The sequence below is a fragment of the Clarias gariepinus genome, chromosome 1, assembly GCF_024256425.1.
Source record: "Clarias gariepinus isolate MV-2021 ecotype Netherlands chromosome 1, CGAR_prim_01v2, whole genome shotgun sequence".
NCBI lineage: Eukaryota > Metazoa > Chordata > Actinopteri > Siluriformes > Clariidae > Clarias > Clarias gariepinus.
In genome coordinates this window covers 27,443,539-27,471,376 of record NC_071100.1, presented here as the reverse complement: position 1 = coordinate 27,471,376, position 27,838 = coordinate 27,443,539, and the positions used below count along the sequence as shown (strand labels likewise).

The 27,838-nt window shown below is 36.1% G+C and overlaps 1 protein-coding gene across 1 annotated transcript in view; it reads left to right on the top strand.

Moving 5' to 3' along the window:
- The first annotated feature begins 16,558 nt into the window (after nucleotides 1–16,558).
- The window catches only part of pcxb (pyruvate carboxylase b), a 224,751-nt gene continuing 213,471 nt past the window's right edge, over nucleotides 16,559–27,838 (top strand). The window contains exons 1-3 of the mRNA XM_053495657.1: nucleotides 16,559–16,723; nucleotides 23,425–23,567; nucleotides 23,710–23,894. Coding sequence (XP_053351632.1) covers nucleotides 23,426–23,567; nucleotides 23,710–23,894 — 327 coding nt within the window. The 5' untranslated portion in view covers nucleotides 16,559–16,723; nucleotide 23,425. The remainder of the gene's footprint in view (nucleotides 16,724–23,424; nucleotides 23,568–23,709; nucleotides 23,895–27,838) is intronic.

Here is a 27,838-nt window from a genome sequence, read left to right as displayed (position 1 = left end):
ATGTGTTTGTGATTGACTCTGGTTTTTTCGACATCAGAAAGCATAGTGAGGTTCAAGAGGACAGATAAAGCAATACTTATTTCTTTAAACCTTTTTAAAGTTATATTTTAAAATTATTTAAAAAGTGTCATGTTATAATGTACAGTATGTGTGTGTGTGTGTGAGCAAGAGAGTGAGAGAGAGAGAGAGAGAGAGAGTGGGTCTTAAGCGTGGCCTTTATTAATAATGAAGAACTTTGAAGGTTGCAGTCAACAGGAAATGAGTTCTGCACTCAGTGGGATTTCGCTCTGTGACATTTAGTGATCGCAGGTCCTCCATGCATTTCTTGACCACCCACCAACCTGACGAGGTCCCCTAATGATGCACCCCGCTGCCATAAGTGTGTAGTGGGAACAATGTACGCATTTCTCATATTGTGTGTAAAAGCTCTTTGTGTGTGTCATTTGGCACACCAATATGGAGTGTTTAAAAAATGAAGGGTGTCAGCATGATAGTGTTTAATACTTCATTAACCTTCCCCTTCTTTACTGTATCTCAGTATCCCCTTCCTCTCCATGCTCCACAGTGGTACTTCCAAATATCTGGTGAATGTCATTTCCTCTGTCACCTGGGGTTCTCATTAATGTTAGTGACTGGAACAGTGTAAATAGATCAGCTATTAAGTCACATAGTTGCAGAATGGTAAGAGCTGACATGAGAATATCGAGTAGACTGAGAGGAGTAATATATACTTTGCTAAAATATAATGAAAAATAAAGGGAGATAAGGCAAAAATTCTATGATAGCTGAACTGTTGAAAAGGAGATGAGAGAAATATACTGAAGATAAATACAGAGAAATTATAGCCAAGTGCTTTTCACCAGATGAACTTGGATTTTATTCTTTTTTTGATTCATTATTGGACTTTCAGTTCACTGAATGTTCTTTCAAAGCACTTGGGCATGCTAAAGAATGAGTTTTTTTCTTGTTGTATTATTAAATATGTTCTCTATCCTTTTAATGTCTTAAGGTCTTTCCTTTAGTCCCTCTTGTTTTCCTCCGAAATACCATATCGATTTAAGATCATTACATCATTTATCGATCTATCCATTATCTACAGTATTGAGCTTATCCTGTGTAGAGTCACAAGGGGGATTAAAGCCGGATACATGCTGGATGGAGTGGCAACTTATGTCAAGGCACAAACACACCCTGGCACACCCTTTTACACACAACAGGTCATTTAGAATCACCAATACCCCTCCATTGCATGTCACTGGAGTGTGGGAGGAAAACATCAAGCAGCATTGGACAGACTGGAGACAGGATATTACTCCCTAACCATTTAGGTATGAAACATCAGTGCTATATACTGTCTACATTGGTAATATAAAATGTTATGTATATATAAAATATAAATATTTACCATTACTCATTATTGTGGATACTACTGTGTACTGTGTACGTTCCTAAATCTCCCTATTAATATCATTGCAGTCAGCTAAAAAACATTCTTTCGGCTGCTTCCCCCAAGGGTTCGATACAGCGCGCACAAATTGGCACAGGTTTAAGCCAGATGCCCTTTCTGATGCAACCAGGGACTACATGTAGTGGCTGGGTCGTATGAGGTGTGGCAACCCACCAAACTAACATGCTAAAAAGATAAACATTTTCAGTCTTTAACATGGAAACTCTTTGCATTGTATTCTTCAATGCAATAGACTTTACTCAAATCATCAGTCCACTGAACACAGAACAATGGTTGAATATCTCCAAAATGCTTCTCTAATCCATATACAGTACACTACACTGCGTATGAAATAATGGCTTCTGCTCTCTCTAATGGGTGCACATACATTTAGTGAGATGCCAGTTGGTGTTCAATTCATGCTGGCCTGGGAGCAATTATCTTGATTCAAAAGTCTTTTTGAAGATGCTGATCTAAAAAGTTGAAAATGTTCAACATGTTATAGCTTTAAGAATTTGTTAAATGCTTTTACTGTCACCATGTGGATGTTGTGATGTATTACAGTAAAGGGCATCTGCTCTGACACAGACCATGGGCCATAAAAGTTGAGGGGTTAAGCTGAGATTTTCCTGAAAATAATCTAAATTAATCAATCTTTGTGAATTTATGTATTATAAACTCTTTAAAACAGTGATTTAAGTTATGAATAAAACATGACAGGACAGCTTATCATCTTACAGTTAAAGCAGCCAGCCCTCTGTCCTAAATACTTTCTTATGCTGGAAAAATTTTAGTTGTATTACCTCTGTTACCTCTATTGTAATATTTTATAACACACTGTAAGAAAGTCATTAAAAAAATGCTGAATGGAACATATTATAAATAAAAAAAAATTCAGCATATATAAAGTACTAAAGTACTGTATAATAAAATATAAACATACAAAAGTATGCATTTTATGTGTTGAATGGTTCTTAAACCAGTTCCAGTAATTTTAAATCTCTTTAGTTGTTTATTTTGCTCAATGCAGCCCAATAATTTATCAAATGGCCAAGCATTCAATCAGTTTATGTGGAGAAAGTCTGGTACATTTTACAAAGAAATGTGACTACCAGCTTTAAAGGGCACCCAAGACAGGTCATCTGTCTTGTTTATATTTGGCCAAAATCTACATAAGTAAAATCCTTCCTTTTATTAAGAAGAGAAATATTGTAAATGATGTTTAATCATATTGTTGTAAAATCATGTGTTTATGTCAGAGAACTGAGGCTAGGTGAATGATACCATGATTTGCTGTTCTTCCTTCTATTTTTTCTTGTTAGCGGTCATGTTTTCTGAGTGCGATTGATTGCAGCATTATTTCTGTGTACTGCAATACCCTTTCATGTGTTTTAACGTTTGCCATGCATTTTGATGCAATGTGCATTTACCTCTTATTCAACTATATTTTATGTTGACAATTGCTACCAAAAAAAATCATCATTAATCATAAACACACATTTAAACAACATGCAACAAATTAGATGAAAATCATTAGATGTGCACCAAAATTAAATATAAAAATTATTAATATACATAATAAATTGAATTGTATAATAAAATGGAAAACGTTCAAACTCTGTTACTGCACTGACCATGAAATCCAGGCAGTTGAATCTGATTTTAATTATAAGCAACTAAAGAGCTAACAAAAATAAATAAATAAATAAAATAATGGAAGAAAAAAAGGTCAAGATTAAGTCAAGCTAGATTAAGCCTGGGGAGGAATTTGACACAACAATCATGGCACAGCAAGGAAGTGTAGCAACATCCTATTCCCCTGTCAAGCAGACGGGCAGAGAGGGGCAGTTTACGTGTCTGGAGAGGGGCAGGGTAGGGGACAGATGTCATCAACTGGGCAGGAAGGGAAATAAAGTCAACAGCTAGACAGAAAGGAAAAGTAGAGCAAGGCGGACGGCAACAACAACATCAAAAACAACAACAACAAAAAAAAACACATTAAATAGAACTAAAATTATTCTGAAAGCTAGCCAGTTTTTTAAGTTTTTCTTCATTTTTAAGAAGAAGGACCTGTTTTGCAAATTACTGCCCTAATTACACCCTGGGTCATAAGCTGTTCCTGCTTTAATTGTTTACTTTCCTTTTTTCTTTCTTTCTAAATTTCACTGCACCACTGCCAATCACTTTATTCTACCACTTATATCTACCACCACTCCTAATTCGCTCCACCTGTCTCCAATTAACCTGCCTCTCTACTCACTTATTCCACAGCCACAGTTCACGTTTAGCCAGGTTGTCTCCTTGTGTCATCTTTGAGCTCTGCAGCCTTCATTCATTTCCTGAATCTGCCTGTTCATAGCCTGCGCCTAGTTTAATTCAATTCAATTCAATTTTATTTGTATAGCGCTTTTAACGATTTACATCATCACAAAGCAGCTTTACACAATCAAAAGAACTAAGTTTGTATGAAATGTGAATGTGTATGAATCAAAATGATATGAGTTTAAACCTCTGCAAATCTGTTTGCCTGTTCTTCTCAGCTAAATTTTCTGACAAGTGAAGTTTAGACTTTGTCTCTGCCCTGTTTGCCCTCCCATGTATGTCTACCTGATATCTTTGGGCTGTTTATTGAAATTGGACACTGCCTTAACCTCCTTATATAACTATATATTATTTATTTTTTATTGTTTGTTTTATGAATTTGGACTCTGTCTTCTGTCTGTCTGCTTATTCTACTAGTAGCCACCTACATGTGTTAAAATCTTCTTCCATATTTGTATTTCCACACTGTCATAAGTTTTCCCTGCCTCACCTCTTTATACAATCTATGCCTTCAGCCTCACACCTCTGATGCAGCAGCCATCCTTTTAACGGCTACTTATTCCTTACTAGCTTGAATATTTCTGCACCATTTTAATTCATTGTTTTACAGTAAACATTAGAAAATCTTACCCATGCATTTGGATCTATTCCCAGGAAAACCATTATGAAATTAGAAATTACTCACAGATATAACATAATGCCAACAAATGACCTATACAGTACAATACTTCACAACAAAGGAAGAAACATAGAACTTAGAAATAGAAATAGGGTAATTTTTTGGGGGTTCACAAAACATCGTGCACAAACATCATGCACAAAGACAGGATGTATAAAGCATTCTTCTGTGGAAGAATTATACATACATGTTTTTGTTGATTTCATGCTGCATCATGGGAAATGTATGGATAAACAGATCACAAAACTCCGGACTTCTGGTAATTCCCAGAATTTTAAAATCTACAAAAGGGGGCAGGGCATTTTCATATTTGGCTCCAAAGCTTTGGAATAGCCTTCCAGACACTGTTCGGGGAGCAGACACGGTTTCCCAATTCAAAAGTAGGCTCAAGACGTATCTCTTTAATCTGGCATACGCGTAACTCAACCCATAACCTCATACTCCATTACACTTATCCTGAATGGCAACTACGCTAATTCTCTCCATCTTTTCTGTATTTTTCTACCCATCCTGAGACATCTGGAGATTGTGCCAGCTTCAGTAGACAAAGGCCAACCCTGCGAGGTTTCTAAAGCATCTTGAGAAGGACCTGCTCCAGCTAGATTCTGCTTTATGATGGCTGGAGCTACACATCCTGCTCCTGTGCTTCCAGTGATCCAGACCCCATCTGCCTTCTGCACCTACTGCTGAACTGAATCTACACAACTTCTGATATATTAACCTTTCACCTGCACAACACACTTGATGTTATTTCTATCTGTTATCACCCAGATGAGGATGGGTTCCCTGTTGAGTCTGGTTCCTCTCAAGGTTTCTTCCTATTGCCATCTCAGGGAGTTTTTCCTTGCCACTGTCGCCGTCACCCTTGGCTTGCTCATCAGAGACATTTCATTCATCATTCATTCATTTCATTATTATCTAGACACATTTTTCTCACACATACACACTTCCAAATATTTTCTTTTCTTTTCTTTCTTAAAAAAAAAAAAAAAAATCTTTCATTTTTTTTCTTGTGAAGCTGCTTTGGGACAATGACCATTGTTAAAAGCGCTATATAAATAAAATTGAATTGAATTGAATTGAAATAAATATACCTGCTGTTGATTGGCCTCAAAAATAGTTAGAGAGGATATATATATATATTAAAAAAAACCATCATTTAAGTTATAAAAATATAGCCTAACCAATGAAGAGCCAGCAGAAACGCATTAAGTCTTGTGCAAAAATTTGGAAGAATACCTTGCTATATGAGGTCACAGTAGGAGAAAAATTGTAATCCACTTGTTTAAAAAATTGGCCAATACAAAAAAATGAAAAATAAAAAAAGCAGGGATTTTTTTCACATTTTTTTTATTGCTTGTACTGTGCACTGGAAACCCATCTGAGTGAAAATGACATTCTTACATCATGGGTCACCTTCATGAAGATGGCCATCAATTATTTATTTAATTATAAGTGTAAGTAGCCATCGTTGATTGGTAAAGAGTTTGTCTAAAAATAGTTAAAATGTTGAAGCTAAAAATAAGCTGATCAGCTTCAATGTAATTAGTGATATTATTATTTTAGGTTAAAGTCCACATACGTCTGTCTTTCTGTATGGCAGAGCTCTCCGCCTAATTTATTAATACAAAAAAACTAAGTTTTGTAATTTTATGTATTTTACGCCTTGTTTACACTTAGTTGTACAGCTTTTATCATCAGCTAAATACACTCCCTGTTTGAAGTAAATTATTATCGCTTTTACTCCACATTTTGACGTGTGCTTTCTTTTATTTCATAGTTTCATGGTTTCAGGACATATAAGACAGACTGGTTTTAAACTTCCTGCAGGAAGAACAAACATATTTGAGGATTCAGATTTGGAGTAAGCCATGCTGTGTCCCACATTCATTTTTGTTTTGTAAGGATTAGGGCAGCTTTTTGTGCATTACAGTCATTTCTATGTCTTCCACATACTCTGTGTATTTACGGTTCACGGTAAACTATTGCATTGATTTGGATCTGCTGAGTGACGCGAATAGCCACGCCCACCTTGAAGGAAAAGTGCTATATATCTGTCCAAAAAATCAGTTGATGCTGTGATTTAAAGTGGCACATGTGTAACTGCTCATAATGTCCCTTATACCCAACATTTATATTTTATTCATGGTGCAGATTTATTTCAGGCAAATCCTGAAAAGGACTCGCAAAGTTTCATAAAATCCTGTCCAGCCAGTTTTGTGTGATGCTGTGACAAAATCGACTAGACAGACATACAGTGGGAGCCACGTCAAACAGCCGCTTGGAGCAGGATAGGTCCATGACAGGACCGTGACAGGACCATGATCGATTCGTGCACGGAATGTGATCCCCCGCGATGACGTAGTTAACGATGCCCCGCCCCATAAACGCCCCCATGCGCTTTCTAAAAAGATGGTTGCAATGCTGTATAATTCCGCCAGATGGAGCATTGACTGCTTCAGTTAACTGCAGTGTCCAAGCAGACGGTTACTATATTTGATATATATAACAACTTACGTCAACATAGTTTCATAAATAGATGATGTGGTAAAAAATAGGGATAAAAAACGATTCATAAAACAGATTTAAATCACTCAATACACAACCCATGATGCTTATGCTATTTTTAATTAATGATTAATTTAATTAATTAATAAAACTACTTATTGCAATATTTTTCACGACATCCTTAATAATACTTAAAGACACGGTAACATCTGTAATTTATCTATACCGTAGGTATACCGTGCGGGCTATGTACAGTATTTTACATTACAGTGTATTTTATCTATTTTTGTTTAATAGAAAACGGTAGATAATATTTTGCTGCAAAGTAAAGCTTAAAATTTAACTTCTGCTTGAGTTTGTTTTCGTTATATTTTTTATGTTTTCGCTGATGTTTTTTTTCGCTGATAGTCAAAAATTGGCAAAACAAATCGATTAATAATTAACGCATAATATCTGGAACAAATACCTGTCCATACGGATCAGTCTGTCTTTAGTCATTTAACCAGCATAACGTCCCCCATCAAAGATCTGATCGGCCGTTAATCACTTATCACTACGGTGAATAGATGCAGCAGCAGAGACAGATTAAATCCCCAGAAACATTCACACCTGAACACAATACTAACAGAACTAAACAGTTCCAGAGGGTCAGCGCCTGTTATCAGGACAGGGATCACCTACAGGATACTACTGTAATTTTTACTGCTTATATATTTTTGCCATAGTTTCATTTGTTTGTGTGTGTACGTGTGTGTGTGTGTGTGTGTGTGTGTGTGTGTGAGGGAGAGAGAGAGAGAGAGCGCGTGCGCGAGAGACGGCTTATATTGATTTATCCAAGGTTACTAAAGCCTGGCTTACTACTACTAATAAAAATATTTCAATGTAACCCATGGGTCTCAATCACAAAATCAACCAACGCTGTAAACAGATGACAAGACAAATTATATAGGCTACTATATATATAAACAATCGACTATTATTGTCAGGGTCAAGTTTACGGGGCTTCTCAGTCTTTCGTTAATTTTACTACTGACTCGAAATGTGGCTTATTAAAGATGCACTGTTTTATTGGACATGGCTGTTTTGTAATGTTCTGCAAAATAAACACTGTCTACGGTTCGAATATACTGTAAACGTCTCAAAGTCACGTCTCTTCAATTCCTTCTGCAGTAATGTTATCGTGGTGTAAATTATTAACGTATCGATGTATTTCACTTGCAGACAAAATAGTCTAGTAACGAAAGTAATGAATTTGTCACTACTCTTCTCTTACGCAGCACGGCTAAAAAGATAATAAAAATGACACCAATCCTGCCATGATGCTACCCTGCCCATACACAACACTGGCTGGGGAGATGAACTCAGACTTTACAAAACTTACTATTATTTCATGAGACGAAATTAAGCAAGGATGAAGAGAACAGAAGTGAACTCTCCTCTGTGTAATATCTAAGTAGAGTGTAACTGGAGCAGCCCCCCGTGTAACTCTGATTAGGAAAAGCTCACAGACACCAAACCTGCAGCACTTTGGTGTAATTTTTATTATCTTTTTAGCCGTGCTGCATAAGAGAAAAAGTAGTGACAAATTCGTTACTTTTAATATCGTGATGTTTGATTGGATATTATATAATTTCCAAGTTTGATAGTGTCGATTTTAGAGTGCATTATACGTGCGATGCGAAAAGCAAGTAAATAAACACGTAGCAATGCAAAGATATAAATTCAACAAAGTGTGATCATAATGGTTGTTGTTGCTGCTGTTTAGGTTATTGGTTCCATCGTGTTACTGAACGCAACTGTGTTCACAAGCGGAGGGAAAGAAAAACACTCGCTAACACGTTTGAATGAAAAGGGGCGGCGGCTTTTTTTTGAAGATAGCGATTGCGTAATGGGGGGCAATCCGTGGCGGGGGGGGGGGGGGGGTTTACACACCACTGAACGTCTTTTGTCTTGTAAATGATTATCTTCGTTCACCTTCCAATGCCCCACAGCGCACACACTTTGTATACTGTTGCTATGTCTGTTCGGGCACTTGGTTATACAAAGCACTTTAATGTATAAAACACTTACTTCCTGGTTTGTTTTATTTTAAATATAGCTTATTACCTTTTCCCGCAAAATAAACATTAAACATAAACATGTTATCATTGTGTAAATTATTAACATATTGGTGTCTTTTAATTAAGGACAAAAACAGACCCTGCGCTTGTGTTTAGGACTGATACTGAACAGCTGTGTTCATAGGTTTAATCAACGATTTACAAGACAACAGTTAAAGCGTTTGTGGATGAGAGGTGTGTGTGTGCGCGCGCTCCGGCATTTCTCCGTTGCTTTAACACAAACATTTGGGCAGAGACAAGTAAGTCTGAAGTACCCCTCCCCCCGCCAAAAACACACACACACACACACAGAGCAATTAGCACCATGTCACAGTCAGTATTCTCCACTGAGGTTTCTTACCTTCCACTCCTTCTAAGTTTGTCTTTGCTCTTTTGATGGAGTTCTTAAAACCCCCCAAAAAATTATACTGAGAAAAAATGATTATGGGTCACATAATCACAAACACAAACTATCACAGATACATATGATCAAGTTATGTATTATATATAATAATAATAATAATTATTATTATTATTATTATTAGCCCAACTCTTTGACTATTTAAAACAATGTCGGGTCCCATTTTTTGCACATTGAAGTTGTTGGTTTAAGTAAATGTATTTTTAAATACACAAACAATCCCCCAACAATTAAAACACGCACACATGACTTTAAAAATAAAATTTATTCTTCCAAAACTAGTAAAAGGTAAAACAATAATTTGTATTAAACAGGTGAAAACATGTTTAATTTTTGCTTAAAGCTCATTAAAATACCTGGATAACACCAGCTGCTTATCAGTCTCTATCTGGTTCTTTTATATTAAAATATCATTTTTAAAAAATATGAAAGATGGAAATGTTTAATTCTTTGTTTCCCCCCTAAAGTATCAAGCGTTTTGCAATTCTATGTTCAGAATATACAGTAGACCTGACCAAACATCATTCTAAAGCTGTGACGTCATCCCTTCTACAGCTCCCTCAACAGCTTGTTCAGGCTCCTCCAGTAGCTCCAAAAGGCCAACCGTCATCCGTCTGACCCCCCAATCCTCCAGGGCGGAGCTCTGATTAAAGAAAACAGGAGAATTTAGTGAAGACAAAGATAAATAAACTTTACAGAATATCTAGTTGTAATAAATATAAAAGATATTAGTAAACCTACACCACAGAGTGTGTAAAATACTGGAATTCTGGAATGTAAATAAACTGGGCTAACTTTAACCATTGAACTTTGTTAGTGTTAATCCGGTCTGTCTGTAGTATCGTCTGCATTAAATTAACCGAGAATTTACTTAATGCGCTTTTCATACAAATAAGTTAGGCGATATAACACTCGTATACATTAGTTTATCTCTGAAGCCAAACTATAACTTCCCGAGTACTGAAGCCCCCCACACCTCCCCACACACATACCTCCCCTCTCCACACACACCTCCCCCTCCCCCTTAACTGATAAACACTTCAGAGTTTTTATCCATCTCGGTAACTAAGCGCTCGCGCTACCGCGCAAAGTCACGGCAAAATTGAGAAAAATATAAACCCGGTTATTAGCGTTTAGCTCGCGAGCTCCTGTACATCTATCCTCAGCTTGTGTCCTTCATGAACTGCATCACATTATATTCACAGATATATCCGGCAGATTAACTCTTACCCAAAGAATAAATAAATGCTGAATTTATCCAGACAACACGCGGTCAGACTCTAAAGGCATTTTTATAGAGCACAAACACTCTTCATCCGGTAGTGCAGCCTTTTGTAATAGGGACATTAATAGTATTTTCGAAGCTTTAGTGTCTTTTTAGTTAAAGATGAGTGACATTCTGAGTTTGTGACACTGACAGTAAGCTGTAATGTTAACTCCAGACTTGGTAAACAGATCATTAAGGTATCTAAAGTTACATCGCACGCTGCTCGTGCTGCCAGTGATTTTCAAAACGGCCGGTAAAAAAACTAAACTGGGAAATAAACTGTAAACTAATCCCAAACAAATTTAATAAATTAAAACACCACTTACCGCGAATAGTCCATTAAGCCGCCATCTTCATCTCTAGTGCAGTTTGGTAGCGTCAGTTCGGCGGGGGTGGGGGTGGGTTGTTAAAATCACGTGATTGCAACTCAGCGCAGCTAAATTGCTGGCTTGTGTTAACGTGTCCTTGAGAACGAAGCGCCATCTAGTGGTGGAACCAGGTAAATGCATAAATAGGGCTTGAATGGGCGTGTTTACTGTGAAATCTTGACACGCCTTTCTCGAAAGAAAAGGAGGGGGGATTACGGCGTGCATAGGGCAGCCGTACGCCATTCGTACGCCATTCACACTTCCGCGGCTATTTGGCGTGGCTCCATCTGTATAGACAGAAAGAAATTTTTCTGAAACTGGTTTCTGGTCCTCCAATGTATAAAATGTAAGGATATAATTGAAAGAGCAAGTTTTGACCAATGTACAGACAAAACATTAATTTTATTTACATTTATTTGTTACTTACTTATTCATTTATTTTTAATATTACATAAAATATTATATAAATTGCCTTACTGGATAAATGCCATGTGTTTCAAACAGCTTAGATGTATACTAGTTGTTAAATAATGTTTTGCTAAATGGCACTTACTATTATTACTATTATTATTATTATTATTACTGTATTATTATTATTATTATTATTATTATTATTAGAATAATCCTTAATGAAGTTGTCACAAATGTATTTATAATATGCATGGAAAAGGCCATATATAAATGTATTTAATTCTAAACCTATTTCCACACTCTTTTTTTTTTCTTTATTTAAAAAATAATGAATAAATCACATTTGTTAATTAGGAAAACATACAAGTAGTGATATGTGAAACATAAAACCTCTGAATTTAGTTCCTTTTTTTTTTTAAGTCTTCCAGTTTAAAATCTAGGTCCAAAGTGAAAAAGTAATCCAGATATTGATCGCATCTTATCTTTGTTTTCTTTTGTTTCATCAAGTAGATACCTAAACAGGAATGCATTCTGAATTGCTTTACTCAGCACCATTTTTAGGAACTTTGTCTTCTGTTATGTAATCTTTTTTTCATTTGCCTACAATGCCCATTAATAAAACTTAATACTTAATTCTAATACACTACAATTAAATGCTAAAACTTCATTTTGCAGTGGTCACAACGTGTCCATAGAAAGTTGTCTCTCCAAATATAATTTACTATTACGGTTTTTATCAGATTGAAGGATTGTAATTTTATTGCACTTATGTGATCTGTGATTACTGTAGCATTAAAAAAATAAGAATAAAAACATTAATGACAATGAACCTCAAAGTCACCACATCAGTGCCTCAACTGATGATTAATCCTTTGTACTTACCAAAACACTGAAATTACATGACATTCAACCTAACATCACAAGATTTCATTATTTGATTTTACAAATTTCAAGATTGCAGGAAAATCACAGTCTGGTGTATTTTTTAATATTCATTAATTCCTTAATTCATTAATTTGTCTATCATTATTAAGAGCTTTATCTAGGTTAGGATTGTGTTCTAGATCCTGCCGTAGAACACTTATTTGAAACTATTATTGAATTACGCTTAGCTGGTTAGTTGGATTGTTGGAGGAAATTGTAAAACAGACTTCAGAATTAAACCCAGGAACCAGGAGCACTACCCAGTACATCACTGTGCTGCCCATATTCGGGACAAAATATTGTTTTGGCTCAAGTCCCATACTTTTTCTAGTAAAGATAAAACTGATATTAAATCTATTAGCACACATTGCAAGACAACCGCCTTGTTAAAAGGCATTTTATTTACATTCTCAGAAAGATATGGGATTTTTTTCAGACGACAATGCTGTGTTGAACTGAAGTCAGAAAGAAGACGGAAGATGGAGACAGCTCTTATCTAAGCTATTGTGGGACTTTGTGCAATCATAGCAGTCATAAAGGCTTGTGATAATAATGTTTACATTTAACGCCCCAAATAAATGATTTATCAAGGCATTTTTAAATATACTAAAATCATCAGGCATACTCAATGATCATTTACCATATTATGTATTGATAATAAAAAAAATAATAATAATAATTAAAAAAATTGAATTGCATTCCACAGTGACTTTTAGGCTTACAGTCTCATGTTTCAGGTACAAAGATAAAAAAAAACAATTTTCATTTTCACTGCACTATATTAAGCTCCAAATTTAATATTTAGTTAGGTATACACAAAGGGCATTGGTGATTCAGTGCTAAGTTTCTTGCCAGCCATGTTGAAGGCCTGGGATCGATTCCCAGCCAATGCCCAAACCCCAGCTACTGGATGTAGTGCTGGTTCCAGGCTTGGATATAATAGAAGGGTTGCATAAGGAAGTACATCCGGTATAAAACCTGTGCCAAGGTGTGTGTGTGTGTGTGTGTGTGTGTGTGTGTGTGTGTGTGTGTTTATTAGATGGTTCACTTTGGTCCTTTGAATGGAGCAGCTAAAAGAGCAGCAACATTTAAGTATTAACACAAGATGAGCAACACATTCTATTCAACTCATATGTTTCAGTTATGAACAAGTTTTGTTTCCTTTTCTAAACAGTAATATTAGCTTTATCAGCTGTTTCATGTGACAGGGCCACCAAATGCCCCTGCAATGTCACCCTTGTCTCCCTATTAAGTCGGAGGTTAATTTAAAGTTGCTTGGTGTGATGCTCTTTTTGTTAATCTTGGTCTTGTTAAACTTTATGCACTGAGGGACAATTTTATTTGCCTTATTGCTTGTTTTTCCTCTATGCTTGATTGTTTTGTTAAACATGTCATTAAAATAATAATCATAACAAGAACGAAATCATAGCATGTGTAAACTGCTGAGAGTTTGTGAACTTTGTAATTTGGGTACTGTATGTCAAGGCAGAATGGTTTGTTGCTTGTTCTGCCAAGCTCTGAAATAATTAAATGATGAACACATCTGTACGTACCCTGCATTTATGGGTGCCATAAATGCAGGGTACGTACAGATTGTTCCAAGGGCCCATGAGTGACAGACGAGTGATTTAGAAATGCTATTTTTGCTGCACTGGTGAAGCAAAAATAGGCCTAATAATATGGTTGGTGGTCTTTTGGGCTGCTCCCGGCAAGGGGTCGCCACAGCGGAATACCCAGTCCGCACTACCACTTGGCACAGGCACTGGCTGGGAATCAAACCCGCATGGCAGGCAAAACACCTACCACTGAGCCACCACTGAATAGACCTAATGATATAAGAGCTAATAATATAGATAGACAAGTGTCTAATCTATTTTATAGTACATAAATACCATATGGGTAGCTGGGCTATTCCACAAGGTACACTTTCATTGATGAGACCTAATCTGAGATTAGGAGTGCATTGAACCAGCAACTTGATAAAAGGATAGAACACAAGTTGCAGTGACAAATGTAGAAACCCTAGGCAGATTTGATGTAGGTTACTAGTACCAAATAATAGAACCACAGATACATATTGTATATACATCAGAGTACAGTACAGCTCTAAAACTGTGTTTTGATCATAGATTTATTCATTTCCCCCATTTTTGCCATGCCCTATGGCCTTGATATGCCACCATAACAAACAGTTTTGTAGACTCTGGAGAACAAATGTGACTTTAGACTTTTGGACAGTGACACATATTAACTTGTACCTGGTTGTACGCCACACATCCGCAGATGTGAACGGTAACATTAACTATTTGGTTACTGGAGTAAAATAGTTTTTCAAAAACATGCAGCATAGCAAGGTGGTTAGATCCCATAGCACATGTTATTTGTGATTTGTGTTTAACATTTAAAACATAATAGACTAGTGTATTGGTAGAATATACATAGGTAAAAAATAAGTGGAAGTAAAAAAAAAATCTGATTTTTTAGTTTTCTAAAAATAGAAAAACCCCTAAATGGAAGCCACAGCTCTTTTAACTTCGTAATAAGAGACAGATTTTAAATACAAAAGCCACAGTTAAAACTAACTCTACACCTTCTTTTAATTGTACGTGAAATTATGAGGTCAAGTCACACACCTGGGACAGAGTCGGACACCTGGTTTAGTCCTAAAAAAAGGGTAAAAGCAGTAATTTAGCTTGATATATAGGTGGTCACTTTCTTGTCTGTGATAATTAGTGAAAAATGTTGCATGTACAGCTCAGATGACCATTTAAGTGTGCATCCCTACATTACTGCTGGAAGCATATTTAGTGCAAATAGACAGCATCTAAATAATAACTGCACACCTGCTCTGAAGATTAAATATACATGTTGACAGAAATCGAGTTGGACAAAATGCTGTTGACCTTGGCGGCTTTAATTGACCAGCTTTATTGGCCCCTTTTGGGGTGAATTAGTGATGTAACCAGCTACTCTAACTCAGTTAGCTAATTTGAAGAACATTTTGGGGTGCAAAGGCTTCCATGATATGACTTTACTTTAAAACTATTTTCAACTATTGACTTTACTATTTCTATTCAGTTCAATGATTCTGTCTGTCTGTCTGTCTGTCTATCTATCTATCTATCTATCTATCTATCTATCTATCTATCTATATATATATATATATATATATATATATATATATATATATATATATATATAAAATCATCAGACTTTAATACACCACTAGAGGGCCTGAACAACAGCCCTAAACAACTGCCACTTCTTAATGAACAAATGAATGAATAAATGAATAACAACAGAAACAAACTAAATAAAATGAAAATTAAGTGAAACATTATTATAATACCATGAGTGTAATTTTGAAATTATAATTGTTGCCATGTTTAGGCTTTGCAGCTAATGTGCATGTATTATACATATCCTACATACTGTAGGTACTCTCCTGTACCTGTACTAAATGGTCATAGGGTATTTGTTATAGGTAAATAATATCATAATCATGTTTTGCATTTTTTTTTTTTTTATAGCTTCTTACCTTCCTGATAGTGGTTGTTTAAGTATATTCTCATGCAAACTCTGACATATATTGGAAAATGGCATTTAAAATAAATGAAATTGAAAATATTCAATCATTTTAAATATTATGGACTATTTTCTTTGATGTTAGTGCATAAACTGTGTAAAGGTTAATTTAATACTTATAGAAGGAACTGGCATTTACTTTTTGTTTTTCTTAAGGTTTTCCACAGTGGCCTAAACAGCAAAATCCCCAGTGTTGAATTAACACCCTAATGTGTTTAAATAGGTCTATTTGGACTCCAATGGACTCTAAATGTGTTAAACTAACACAGGGGATTTCACTGTGAACATGCTATTGCTGCCTTCTTTCCCTCTTGCTCTTATCCAGACTTTCAATTCTTCTCCCTTTAAATGCTGCCGCTCTTCGCTCTTTGACTCAGCCTTGTTGGGATTGGCTGATATGAATGGGGGCATGCATGTGTTGCATAATAAGCAGCCTGAGGATTAAAGAAGAGAGAGAGAGTGGGAGAGACTGAAGGTTGTATTCCAAACAGGCCTGAAATTCTTGTTCACTGTCTACTGGAACTGCAACACTTCCTCTAACAGTGTGAATGAGTGTGTTCTATACAAATAGAAGTTTCATCAGCATATCCCACGCCTCCTCCTTCAAGTCAGCCAATATCAAGACCAAAGCGTCACTTTCTGCCTCATTCATCTGTTTGTGAACTAAAAACTCCTCATTTAGGTGAATTCAGGTGAGTGTTCAGTCTTAAACTTGTCTCTGGGTCTGTTCTAACTAGTAGTGAATTACACTTAGATGATTTTTTGTTACATGTGAATGTTTACACTTTCCATTTTACAGGGAATCAGTGTCTGTTTTTATTTGAGAGTGTGTTTGCACTGGATATGCAGGTGTAGATCAGCATGACTACTTATTGCCTGTGGACACAGTGTGTTAGTCATGTGTCCATTTGTATGTGAACTTCTTACTATGTCTCGGAGTGTGTAATATATATATTTTTTTGGGTGTGAATGTACAGTACCTGAATATGTTCAGAGAATGTGCAGGAGAATGTTCCACACATACACATTGTTGCTGATAGATTTGTGTGTGTGTGTGTGTGTGTGTGTGTGTGTGTGTGTGTGTGTGTGTTGGTGTGTGCGTGTGTCACTACAGAACCTTTGATGTTGCTGTGTTGGTTTGGAATGCAGCCTTAAGGTTTAAGCAATATGAACTCAGTAGTTAGGGTTGATAAACAATCAGTAGTAAGTTGAATGTACAGTACTAATTGCATGTGTAATGTATCAGGTGCACATATTCTCTCAAATGGGGATCTTTGAAATGTGTTAAAGTTTTTATAGCTAGTGTTTTCATATGTCCTCTGTGCAGAAGTCATGTTGGAGTGATTGAAGTGTTTTGCACATTGTAAACTTACGTCACTTTACAATCATCCCACAACAATTCATGATTAGCATGCTCAAAGAAAACACATCTAATGTACATCAATAAACATGCACTTAAGTGTAGTAAATCGCTGGCATACTTTGGCCATCATTAGTATATCCTGTGAACTTTTTTTCTGGTCCAAAACAAAACAAAGAAATGTGTCCAGAGTTCATGTTAGTCTGGATTAAAATTTAAATAGAACAATTAAATTCAATTTTATTTGTATAGCGCTTTTTTTTTTTAACACACCAGCTTTATACAATAAAAAAAACAAGTCTTAAAACACAAGGCTCTAAACATACAAGTCAAAAACAATAAGTTCTAAAACTTTATAAACTTCAGATAAAATAGGATTGATCAGCCTATACACATATAAAAAAAACACATATTCACATAGCATTGTACCTGTTGATTAATTTTAATTACTCTTCTTTACAATTCACAAAAAAAAAGGCAATACTAGTCACAGTAGAATGGTATCAGAACAACCAGTGCATCACAGCTTGCTGTGTATAGGGTTTAGCAGACAAAGAGTTTAAGGTTGTTGGCCTCCAAATTCCCTAAATCTCAATCTGACTGGGCATCCATGGGACGTACTGGACGAACAAGTCTGCTCCATAAATATCCCAGCTTGAAACTTTAACTTAAAGGATCTGTTGCGAACAGCTACAGATATCACAGCACACCTATAGAGATCGTGTGGGATTATGTCTTGAGAACGTTAATGTTTTTATTATTACTATTATTATTATTATTATTATTATTATTATTATTATTATTTAAACTGTTGTTATTGTTGTAATTTTTGGAACCCAAAAAGTAAAAAGATACACTAAATGGAGACTACAACATACAGTAAGTAAATAATTTCAGCCTGCATGACTGACACACCCATAAGAGTTTAGCAGTGCAGAGCGCATTTAAACTGTAGCTTTTGTTACCAAATTACCTTTAAGAAGCTAACAAATTCACTACTGGACTACTGGAAATACACAACATGTATTCTGTGGAAAATAACCAAATCCCACCTATTTTGGTAGATGTCCCAGCTGTCTGTGTTGACTTACAAGGCTACTGCTAAAATGTTAGCACTCACACTATGGTAACTCACACAAACTGCTTGGGTGACTTCCTATGTGCTCTAATGGAGCTCTGTTTGCCACATTGATGACATAGAGCCTAGAGCCACGGTGTACTGTTAGAAAGACAAACAGGGAAGCAATAGAACGTCAAATGGAAAGAGGGCGGCAGCAGGATAAGAGAAATCAGCTGTGAAATGATTGTGAATAAGGTGCTTGTTTAAAGGCAAGGTTTAAAAGCTCAGGTGGTTTGACTAATGCAGATGAATCTGTCAAGAAAAATATGTTTATATATAAACTTATATATATATAGACTTCAGTATATATATAGAATTCAGTTTTAGGCTTTATATATATATATATATATATATATATATATATATATATATATATATATATATATATATATATATATATATATAAAAAGCCTAAGACTGAATTAAAGTCCCATCTAAAACATCAATTTTTTTAATTAGTGCAAATTAACCTCACATATTAGGGTTTATTAGTAGGAAGATTTTTAATCTAGATGTTAAAGGTTCTGTTTAAAACTCCCAGGTCTAGTAAATCACTAACCCCTGTTCTGTTTTCATTTATTTATGACCTTTTACTCCGGAGTGGAATGCAAGTTGATGACCGACTTAAATTTACTCAACAGCGGGCAGGGATGAGTGCTGACTTGCGAAAGGTCTCATTAACTTACAAAGAAAGAAAAAGGCCATTAAGTCTTGGTTTGAAGATGCAATGTCATTGGGTGCGTTATCTGAGGACAATGTACAGGGTGCTTGGGCTGAAATGTTCTTTTTCCTGGGAAAGTGTGTGGGTGAGCCAAAAGGGGCCAAAATTAGACAAGCAAGGAGGAATAGTGATCTGTATTTTTGGGAGATAATGGAAGTAGTTTTCAGTTGCTCACATATTACAAACCCACAAGACAAAAAATAATTTAGGTGCAGTTTAGAGTTCAGAATAAGCTCACTCTCCCACTTAATTATCTGGCTAAACCTCATTCTGCTGTAACACATTCTTTAAAGCAAAAGACTCAATTACTGCAAAGAATTAGTCTAGATTACATCTTGTATCTATTACCTAATTCTTTAGTGTGGTGATGGTGCTGAAATTTATGTGTTCTATAGATTACTAGTGATTAACAGTGTATTCTTCTCTACTTATCATTGAAATGAGCTTTGTTTGCTGATCGCTCATTGATCACTACACACAGGTTGCCTGAGATAAGCGTGGCTGATTAAAGCTATCTCGTCGTTTTAAAACGTATGTGCGCACACATTCTAAGACTTAAGTATACAGTCAGTGACGTAAACTGTGTGTGAGATACTTCAATCATGTTTGTGTTAACATTTAGCTGGTATCTAACCTGCACGTAACTTATTTATTTATTCTTTTAGATATTTGCAGTTTTGCAACTACTTACAATTCAGGTGGTGAACTCGATGCCATTCTGACAGTGAGTTACATGGTCGTGCAGTGCAACATCAGTGGCAGGTTCCTGCTTCTACCATTTGGGATGAATAACAAGTCTAATGTTTCTTTTGCCAATTTGAAAGAGCTAAAATTTATATTTCGTATTACACCACACGTTCATGTTGTGCATTTATTGCATCCACATACTATATTATAAGAATACCTAGAAATGTAAATCGAAACATTCTGAACCATGCTTGTCATTGTTTTTTTTTGTTTGTTTTTTTTTAAACTTGGTCTTGGTTATGCCTACCCACAAATATACATGTAATAGAACCACCTGCACTTCTGAATATCTTATAAAGTATTTAACCAAACAAACATGTGGCAGCAGTGTTATCCATTATATCATACAGACAGGAATCAAGAGCTTTAGTAATTTTTCACATCTAATTAGAATAGGATAACTTAATTCTCCGAATTTTGTGCATTTTATGTGCTTTTCTGCTCACCATGTTTGTAAAGCATGTTAAATTGCATTACTCAAATCCATTCTTCTTAGAGCTTTGACATTAAGAGTGTGTTTTTTCCTCCAAAGCAACTATTTTTTTTCACACCAGACACTAGAGATTGTTTTATGTAAAATCCCCGGAAATAATCAGTTTCTGAATTATTCAGGCCTTGCTATGGTCAAAGGTTCCTGAGATCACATTGTTTCCCCCTGCAATGTCTGATGTGAACATTACCTAAAGCTTTTGACATGTATCTGCTTGATTTTATGCATTGTGCTACTATGACATTGTTGAATAATCATATGTATTAAAAAGGGTACAGGAGTTTCCTGGAAGTGTTTTACTGATGCTGATTAAATGTACATACTTTATTGGATGTATAATTTCCATGCTGTTTACTTGGTAAAATAAAAGGGAGAGAAAAACAGGCTATTTTGAAAATGTTTATGGGTATTGCATTGTTAACAGTCTACATGTAACTAGCTAGCTAATCTTGGCCTAAATTATCATTCACAGGAAAATTAGTTAAGCCAGGATAGGCTCTCAAGTCATAATTACCCTCATATGTATAAAATCAAAACCACTATGCAGTAATTTATGCAGCTGAAGTTAGTTAAATCCAAAAGTAGAAGCATTTGGCCTCATTTTTTAATCTGCTTTTTTATGTTGCTTATGTTTTGAGCTTTTTGTCAATATCACTTTATTGAAAAAAAATATAGCAACTTTTATTATATAAATTATTATTTATTTTATAAACAGTACTGTGCAAAACCATTGAGCTTCCACCCATTTATTCTTAAATAAAATTTAAAAAATGCGATTACCTGTTTTACTGCTACAGAATGCAAAGTGCCGAAAGATACAATTAAAAAATGAGTTGTTTATGTACTGTAGCAACCTTCTTGTCTGTTCCAACCACTCAGCATTCAGCATCAGTATTATACTAATCACTGCCCTGATCATCTGCCATCATCTCCACCTTTTATCTGTTTTTCCCTGGGTCATCCCTTAAGTTATATGTTTTTTATGCTTAAATGATTCTTAAATGATTCCTGGGACACGGCTTGGCTTAACAAACAAAAGACATTTCCCTAAAACTGGTCAGGTACAGGGACTGGACTGAAAATGAGACCAAAAAAAAAAAAGAAAAAAGACTGTAATCAAGCCTGGAAAACTATTAAAAAAAAAAAAAAAAAAAAAAAAAAAAAATATATATATATATATATATATATATATATATATATATATATATATATATATTTATAGAGAGAGAGAGAGAGAGAGAGAGAGTGAGAGAGAGAGATATAGATAGATATACAAGAGCAGTTACTAGAAGAATTTAAGGATATATAAGGCATAATAATAATAATAATAATAATAATATGAGACAATCATTATGTGAACCCTGGCCTACATTGACCAGATTCTAGTACACAATATAAAGGTTAATAGGCAGGAAAAAAAGAAACATTGACGTTTTTGAGTAGTTTGCCCTTTCTTACCATTAAGCACAGCAATTATAACTGCACAGAGGGCAGGAACAGGGCTGGGTGTGCTCTTTTGAAAACCTAATAAGGTATGCTCTGTGACTGTGCTGAGACACGACTTCAGATTCATTAGCCACGTTATGTGTGCAGTCGAAATAAAGGGAGCATGCTCGGGCAGGTCTTAAGGTAGTTGCTTGTACATGTGTATGTGTGTCTGACCATGTGACTCTTGAACTTCAACACGATGTATTTAGTGTCACCTGCACACTGTCAAATACATGACAGGCACATAATCAGACAATTAATGAAACTACAGACCCTACTGACTACAAGTGTGTGAGTGAGTATGGTGTGTGCTAAATGAGTTTTCATTATAAGGGTTTAAAACATTTTAGATGATTTGTGCAAAATGTGTATTATGAAAACAGAACACATTGCGAAAATATATAAACACAGCCACATATATTTAAGAAATGTCTTTTTTAATTACATAGAGGCTTTATTTTTTAAATCCATGTAAATAATAATGAGTCTATAATTCAAATACCAGCAAAGACACCAATCTAGGCTAAAAAAATCCCTAAGGAGCAATTAAGTGATAACCATGGCATGAATTTTTTTTAAAAAAGAAACCATTAGAGAAGCCAAGGCACATAATACAGTAGAACCGATTTTTGTCTGTGTAACACTGAATACTGTTTTCAAATAATGCCCCAACCCCCCCACCCCCCCCCCCTCCCCATTGCACAAGATACCCTACTGATCAGCTTTGTTTGTGCATTGCATAAGATTGACAACAGGTTAATTTTTTTATTCATACATTATGATGTAAGTGTACAGTGCTTTCCGTTGATGTTGCTTGGCTTCTGGAGTTGTTTAGCTGGTGTATTAGTGTATAATGGGCAAAGGTGAAAGGCCTGTGCAGACAAAGTACAGCGATTAGCTGCTATGTGTTTTTATACAGTACATTATTTGTTACCTCAATATAATATTTAGTAACGATATTTTATACTTTATGTCTATTATTTTTAATAAGATTCATCATTCAGCTTGAGACATGATGCTTTATTACCAATGCATATTGAATCCACTGTATTTGTGTGCACAAATGAAACTTTTTACATTGACAGAACGTCAGTAATATTTATATGGCAGTACTGCTCAGATCCATAAGATGGCAGTACCCACACACTTACTGAAGCAATAGTGCTCTCCTAAGGCAGTAGGAACTGTAATGGTGGATCGCATAAACAAGCAGGAAAAAGGAGAATATGGCATCACTTAAACTGTTATCATAAAACTTTGTGGGTTATTAGTTTAGTCTTGAGCATTTATGTAAGTGATATTGTCCAGTAATTTTGTTTAATATTGTCCTTGTCCTCTATGTACCTCTATGGACCATGACCCATCTCTCACATCATTTAGTTTTATATTTCATTCTGTCTTACTGAAAGATGCTTATAACACGAACAATCTGTTCTCATCAATGCCCCCCCCCCTTCTCTCTTTCAGGATGTACTTGTATTTGGGAGTAGTGAGGCATGGCTTGGGCATGCTCTCTATCCGGAGAGCATGCTTGTTATCACGCTCTACCCACACTTCACCTAAAAGCCTTGAATACCGGCCAATCAAAAAGGTCATGGTAGCCAACAGAGGTGAGGCCACTGGTAACATCCTTTAGGATGTGCCAGACTAGAATTATCCTTTTATTCACATTTTATTTTGATGTTAAAATTGACCGAGACTCTTCAATTTATGTTTCTTTCTTAATGTCTGGGTGTTCTTTATTGTGTCCAGGTGAGATAGCAATCCGTGTATTCCGGGCATGTACCGAGCTGGGGATCCGGACGGTGGCTGTGTACTCTGAGCAGGATATAGGCCAGATGCACAGACAGAAAGCAGATGAGGCTTACCTGATTGGCAAAGGGCTGCCCCCTGTCGCTGCTTATCTCCACATACCTGACATCATCAAAGTGGCCAAGGTGAGGCAGGTCTTTCTGGCTGCAGGCCAGTTTGAAGTCATTGTGACTGTATGCTTCTTAGTCTGAAGGTTATGAAAGTTCTAAAAGGGCTCCCGCTCTAAACATTCGAAGTAACACCCTTCATTCAGTTAAATTTCATTTTTCATAGACAAAAATGGTTCTGTCATCCTCACGTCTGCTCTCGTTAGGGGTCAGCACTGGGAAACATTTATCTCCATCTAGCTCTGTCTCTTACATCTTACCTTGTCACTCCAACCTCCTGCATGTCCTCCCTCACCATATCCATAAACCTCCTCTTGGTAGGAGCCCTTCCTCTTCTCCTTCTGCCTGGCAGCTCCATCTCTAACATTCTCCTCCCAATATACCTCCGATCACTCATATGCACATGTCCAAACCATCTTAATCTGGCCTTTCTAACGTTGTCCTCAAACCGTCCTTTCTGCGCTGTCTCTCTTATACTGTATTCAGTAATCATTCCTAATCTTGTCCACCCTTGTCACTCCCAAAGCAAATCGCAGCATCTTCAGCTCTGTCACCTCCAGCTCTGCTTCCTGTCTTTTTGTCACATAATATAATTATTATATAGTTTATTTAATTATTTGTCCTGCCTATCCTATGATTATTAAATAGCAATCAAAATAAATTAAGCATTTAAAATGTGATCATAGTGTAGATTTTCAATTCAGTACAACTTAAATATATTAGCCAATTCCTCCATCCTGTCTCTTTTTGTTGCCAGTGTCTTATTTCATTATAAATTAAGAAGTGTCTTGAGTTTCCATGTGAACTCACATGTGGCAGCTGTTCATGGGAACTCTCAATATCTCATCCAAAAAAGTATCTACAAAATAGACCTATCAGTAACATAGCAGAAATAATTTTGTACATTCATAAAAAGATTTAAAAGTACAAGCTAGCCCAGATAAATGTCTTAATGGACAAAGAAGGCTTTTAACTCCCTCCCAAGATTTTCTATGGGGTTGAGATCTGCAGACTGGCTAGGCCACTCCAGGACCTTGAAATGCTTCTTACGAAGCCACTCCAACATTGCCCGGGCGGTGTGGTTGAGATCATTGTAATGTTGAAAGACCAAGCCACGTTTAATCTTCAATGCCCTTGCTGATGGAAGGAGGTTTTCACTCAAAATCTCATGATACATGGACCCATTGATTCTTTCCTTCACATGAATCAGTCGTCCTGGTCCCTTTGCAGAAAAACAGCCCTAAAGCATGATGTTTCCACCCCCATGCTTCACAGTAGGTATAGTGTTCTTTGGATGCAACTCAGCATTCTTTCTCCTACAAACACGACAAGTTGAGTTTTTACCAAAAAGTTCTATTTTGGTTCCATCTGACCATATGACATTCTCCCAATCCTCTTCTGGGTCATCCAAATGCTCTCTAGCAAGCTTCAGACGGGCCTGGACATGTACTGGCTTAAGCAGGGGGTCATGTCTGGCACTGCAGGATTTGAATCCCTGGTGTGTTACTGATGGTAGCTTTTGTTATTTTGGTCCCAGCTCTCTGCAGGTCATTCACTAGGTCCACCCATGGGTTCTGGGATTTTTGCTCACATTTGCGATCATTTTGACCCCATGGGGTGAGATCTTGCGTGGAGCTTCAGATCGAGGGAGATTATCAGTGGTCTTGTATGTCTTCCATTTTCTAATAATTGCTCCTACTGTTGATTTCTTCACTCCAAGCTGCTTACCTATTGCAGATTCAGTCTTCCCAGCCTGGTGCAATTTTGTTTTTGGTGTCCTTTGATAGCTCTTTGGTCTTGGCCGTAGTGGGGTTTGAAGTGTGACTGTTTGAGGTTGTGGACAGGTGTCTTTTATACTGATAACGAGCTCAAACAGAAGCCATTATTACAGGTAATGAGTGGAGGACAGAGGAGCCTAATAAAGAACTTACAGGTCTGTGAGAGCCAGAAACCTTGTTTGTTTGTAGGTGAACAAATACTTATTTTTACAAAGGAATTTACCAATTAATTTATTAAAAATCCTACAATGTGATTTTCTGTTGTTTTCCTTTTTTCTTATTTACTTGAGGTATACCTACAGCATGATGAAATTACAGGCCTCTCTCATCTTTTTAAGTGGGAGAACTTGCGCAATTGGTGGCTGACTAAATAGTTTTTTTGCCCCACTCTACATATGTATAATGACTCGAAACATACAGCAGTGACCTCAGAGCTTCTTAAGTAAAAGAAATGGAATGTTCTTAAGGGGCAGAGTAAGTACCTGTTAAACTAAATTGAGCGTGCTTTTCACTTACTAGAGGTGGAAGGACCCACTAACACTTAGCAACCAAAGGCAGGTAAGTTTATAAAGGGAGGAAACTCAGGAAGCCTGTCAAGGAAGAAGATTTGCTTCTTACTTGTTTCTATGTATTAAAAAAAAATATATATATATATATAATATATAATATATATACTGTATATTTCTCTTATTTTGTCCTAATATTTTTGAGCCTGTTAAAATTTAAGTATTATGTAAAAGTGACTGCAATTTCTAAACAGTAAACAATATTTTAATTAAACGCTTGATTTAAAGCTGAAAGTCTAAACTTCAATCAGAGTGTGGTGTTGAACTGAGGCAAAATTAAAAACGTTGTTTCTCTGTCCAAATAATTATGGACCTGACTATATGTAGTTACTGTACAAGAACCAGGAATGTTATTGTGTCCCTAGCCTGGGAGTCTAAAGAGCAGATCTTAAGCAATACAAACACCTTCTCACACTATATGTGTGTGTATACAGTATGTGAATTATAAACATACAGTATGACACCACTAAATTGCTAACTTCCCCCAACATTGCCGAAGCTTCTATCAGTGGCTCCTTTCAGCAATGACCTTTAAAAAGGGCTATTTGAAGTAAATGCTTTTTCCCCTTGTATTTTGTTAAACCCAAGAAATTGCTGCACAGGGCATTTCTCCCCCCCCCCCCCAAAAAAAAACAAACAAACAAACAAACAAACAAACAAACAAACAAACAAACAAACAAAAAAAAACGATGCGTATGCTTCATCGATTTAGAATGGACTGCAACATTTGTCCATCACTACTGATATAGAGTATGAGAATTCTTGAAATTCAAGATGATTCCCTGTCTGTATGTCATTCTGACTTGCCCTGACACTCTGTTCTACTGCTTGTCTATCTTTGTATTTATGTTTTCTAACACCACCATTTTGTCTGTCACAAAGACAGAAAAGGACCACACATTTTCTGAACACGGTGTTCAATTTTCCCAAACTATAATTACCAAACTAAATATGCACTGATCTATAAAAACAGCAGGGGATGTGGGAAGCATCAACTGCTTTGCGTTCATTGCCGTGGCACGACTCTAACGCAACGTTTCTTCGTGCCTTCTCGGGAAAAAAATGTTTTTACAGCGCATATAGATTTCTGTCATATAATTTCCACTTCGGTACACACAATTGCTCCTCTGTGGGGTTAATTAAAGCTAAACAGGACAGAAGTAACTTTTTTTTGTCAGGGAACAGGCTATACACTGTCACAGCACTGTTCAGTACATTATCTGAAATAACACAATAGCGAGACTGTTTTTCCTGCTCTGATCTTGATATAATATATATCATTGATTAAAGTGAGCTGCGGTGTGTAGACCCATCCTGGCTCATGGCAGCACACAGAGCCATTCCTCCTGGGTACATTGTACCACAATGACCTAGTGGTCAATATGTTCCATTATTTTTTGAGGTTTAGTCCTCCTTAATCAGTAAAGATACGATCTTGTGGGTTGACCCTGAAATCAAGCACAAATCTACAGTCTACAGGCATGCGTTTGCTTTTTTGTCCTTTGAAATGTTCAGATCCATGTTCACTTTTTCAAAACTCTTCACACAGCACTCCATATGGACCAAACTGTAAATAGGTTTTTCGTTGCCTTTCTACAAAATACATTTACCAAACATT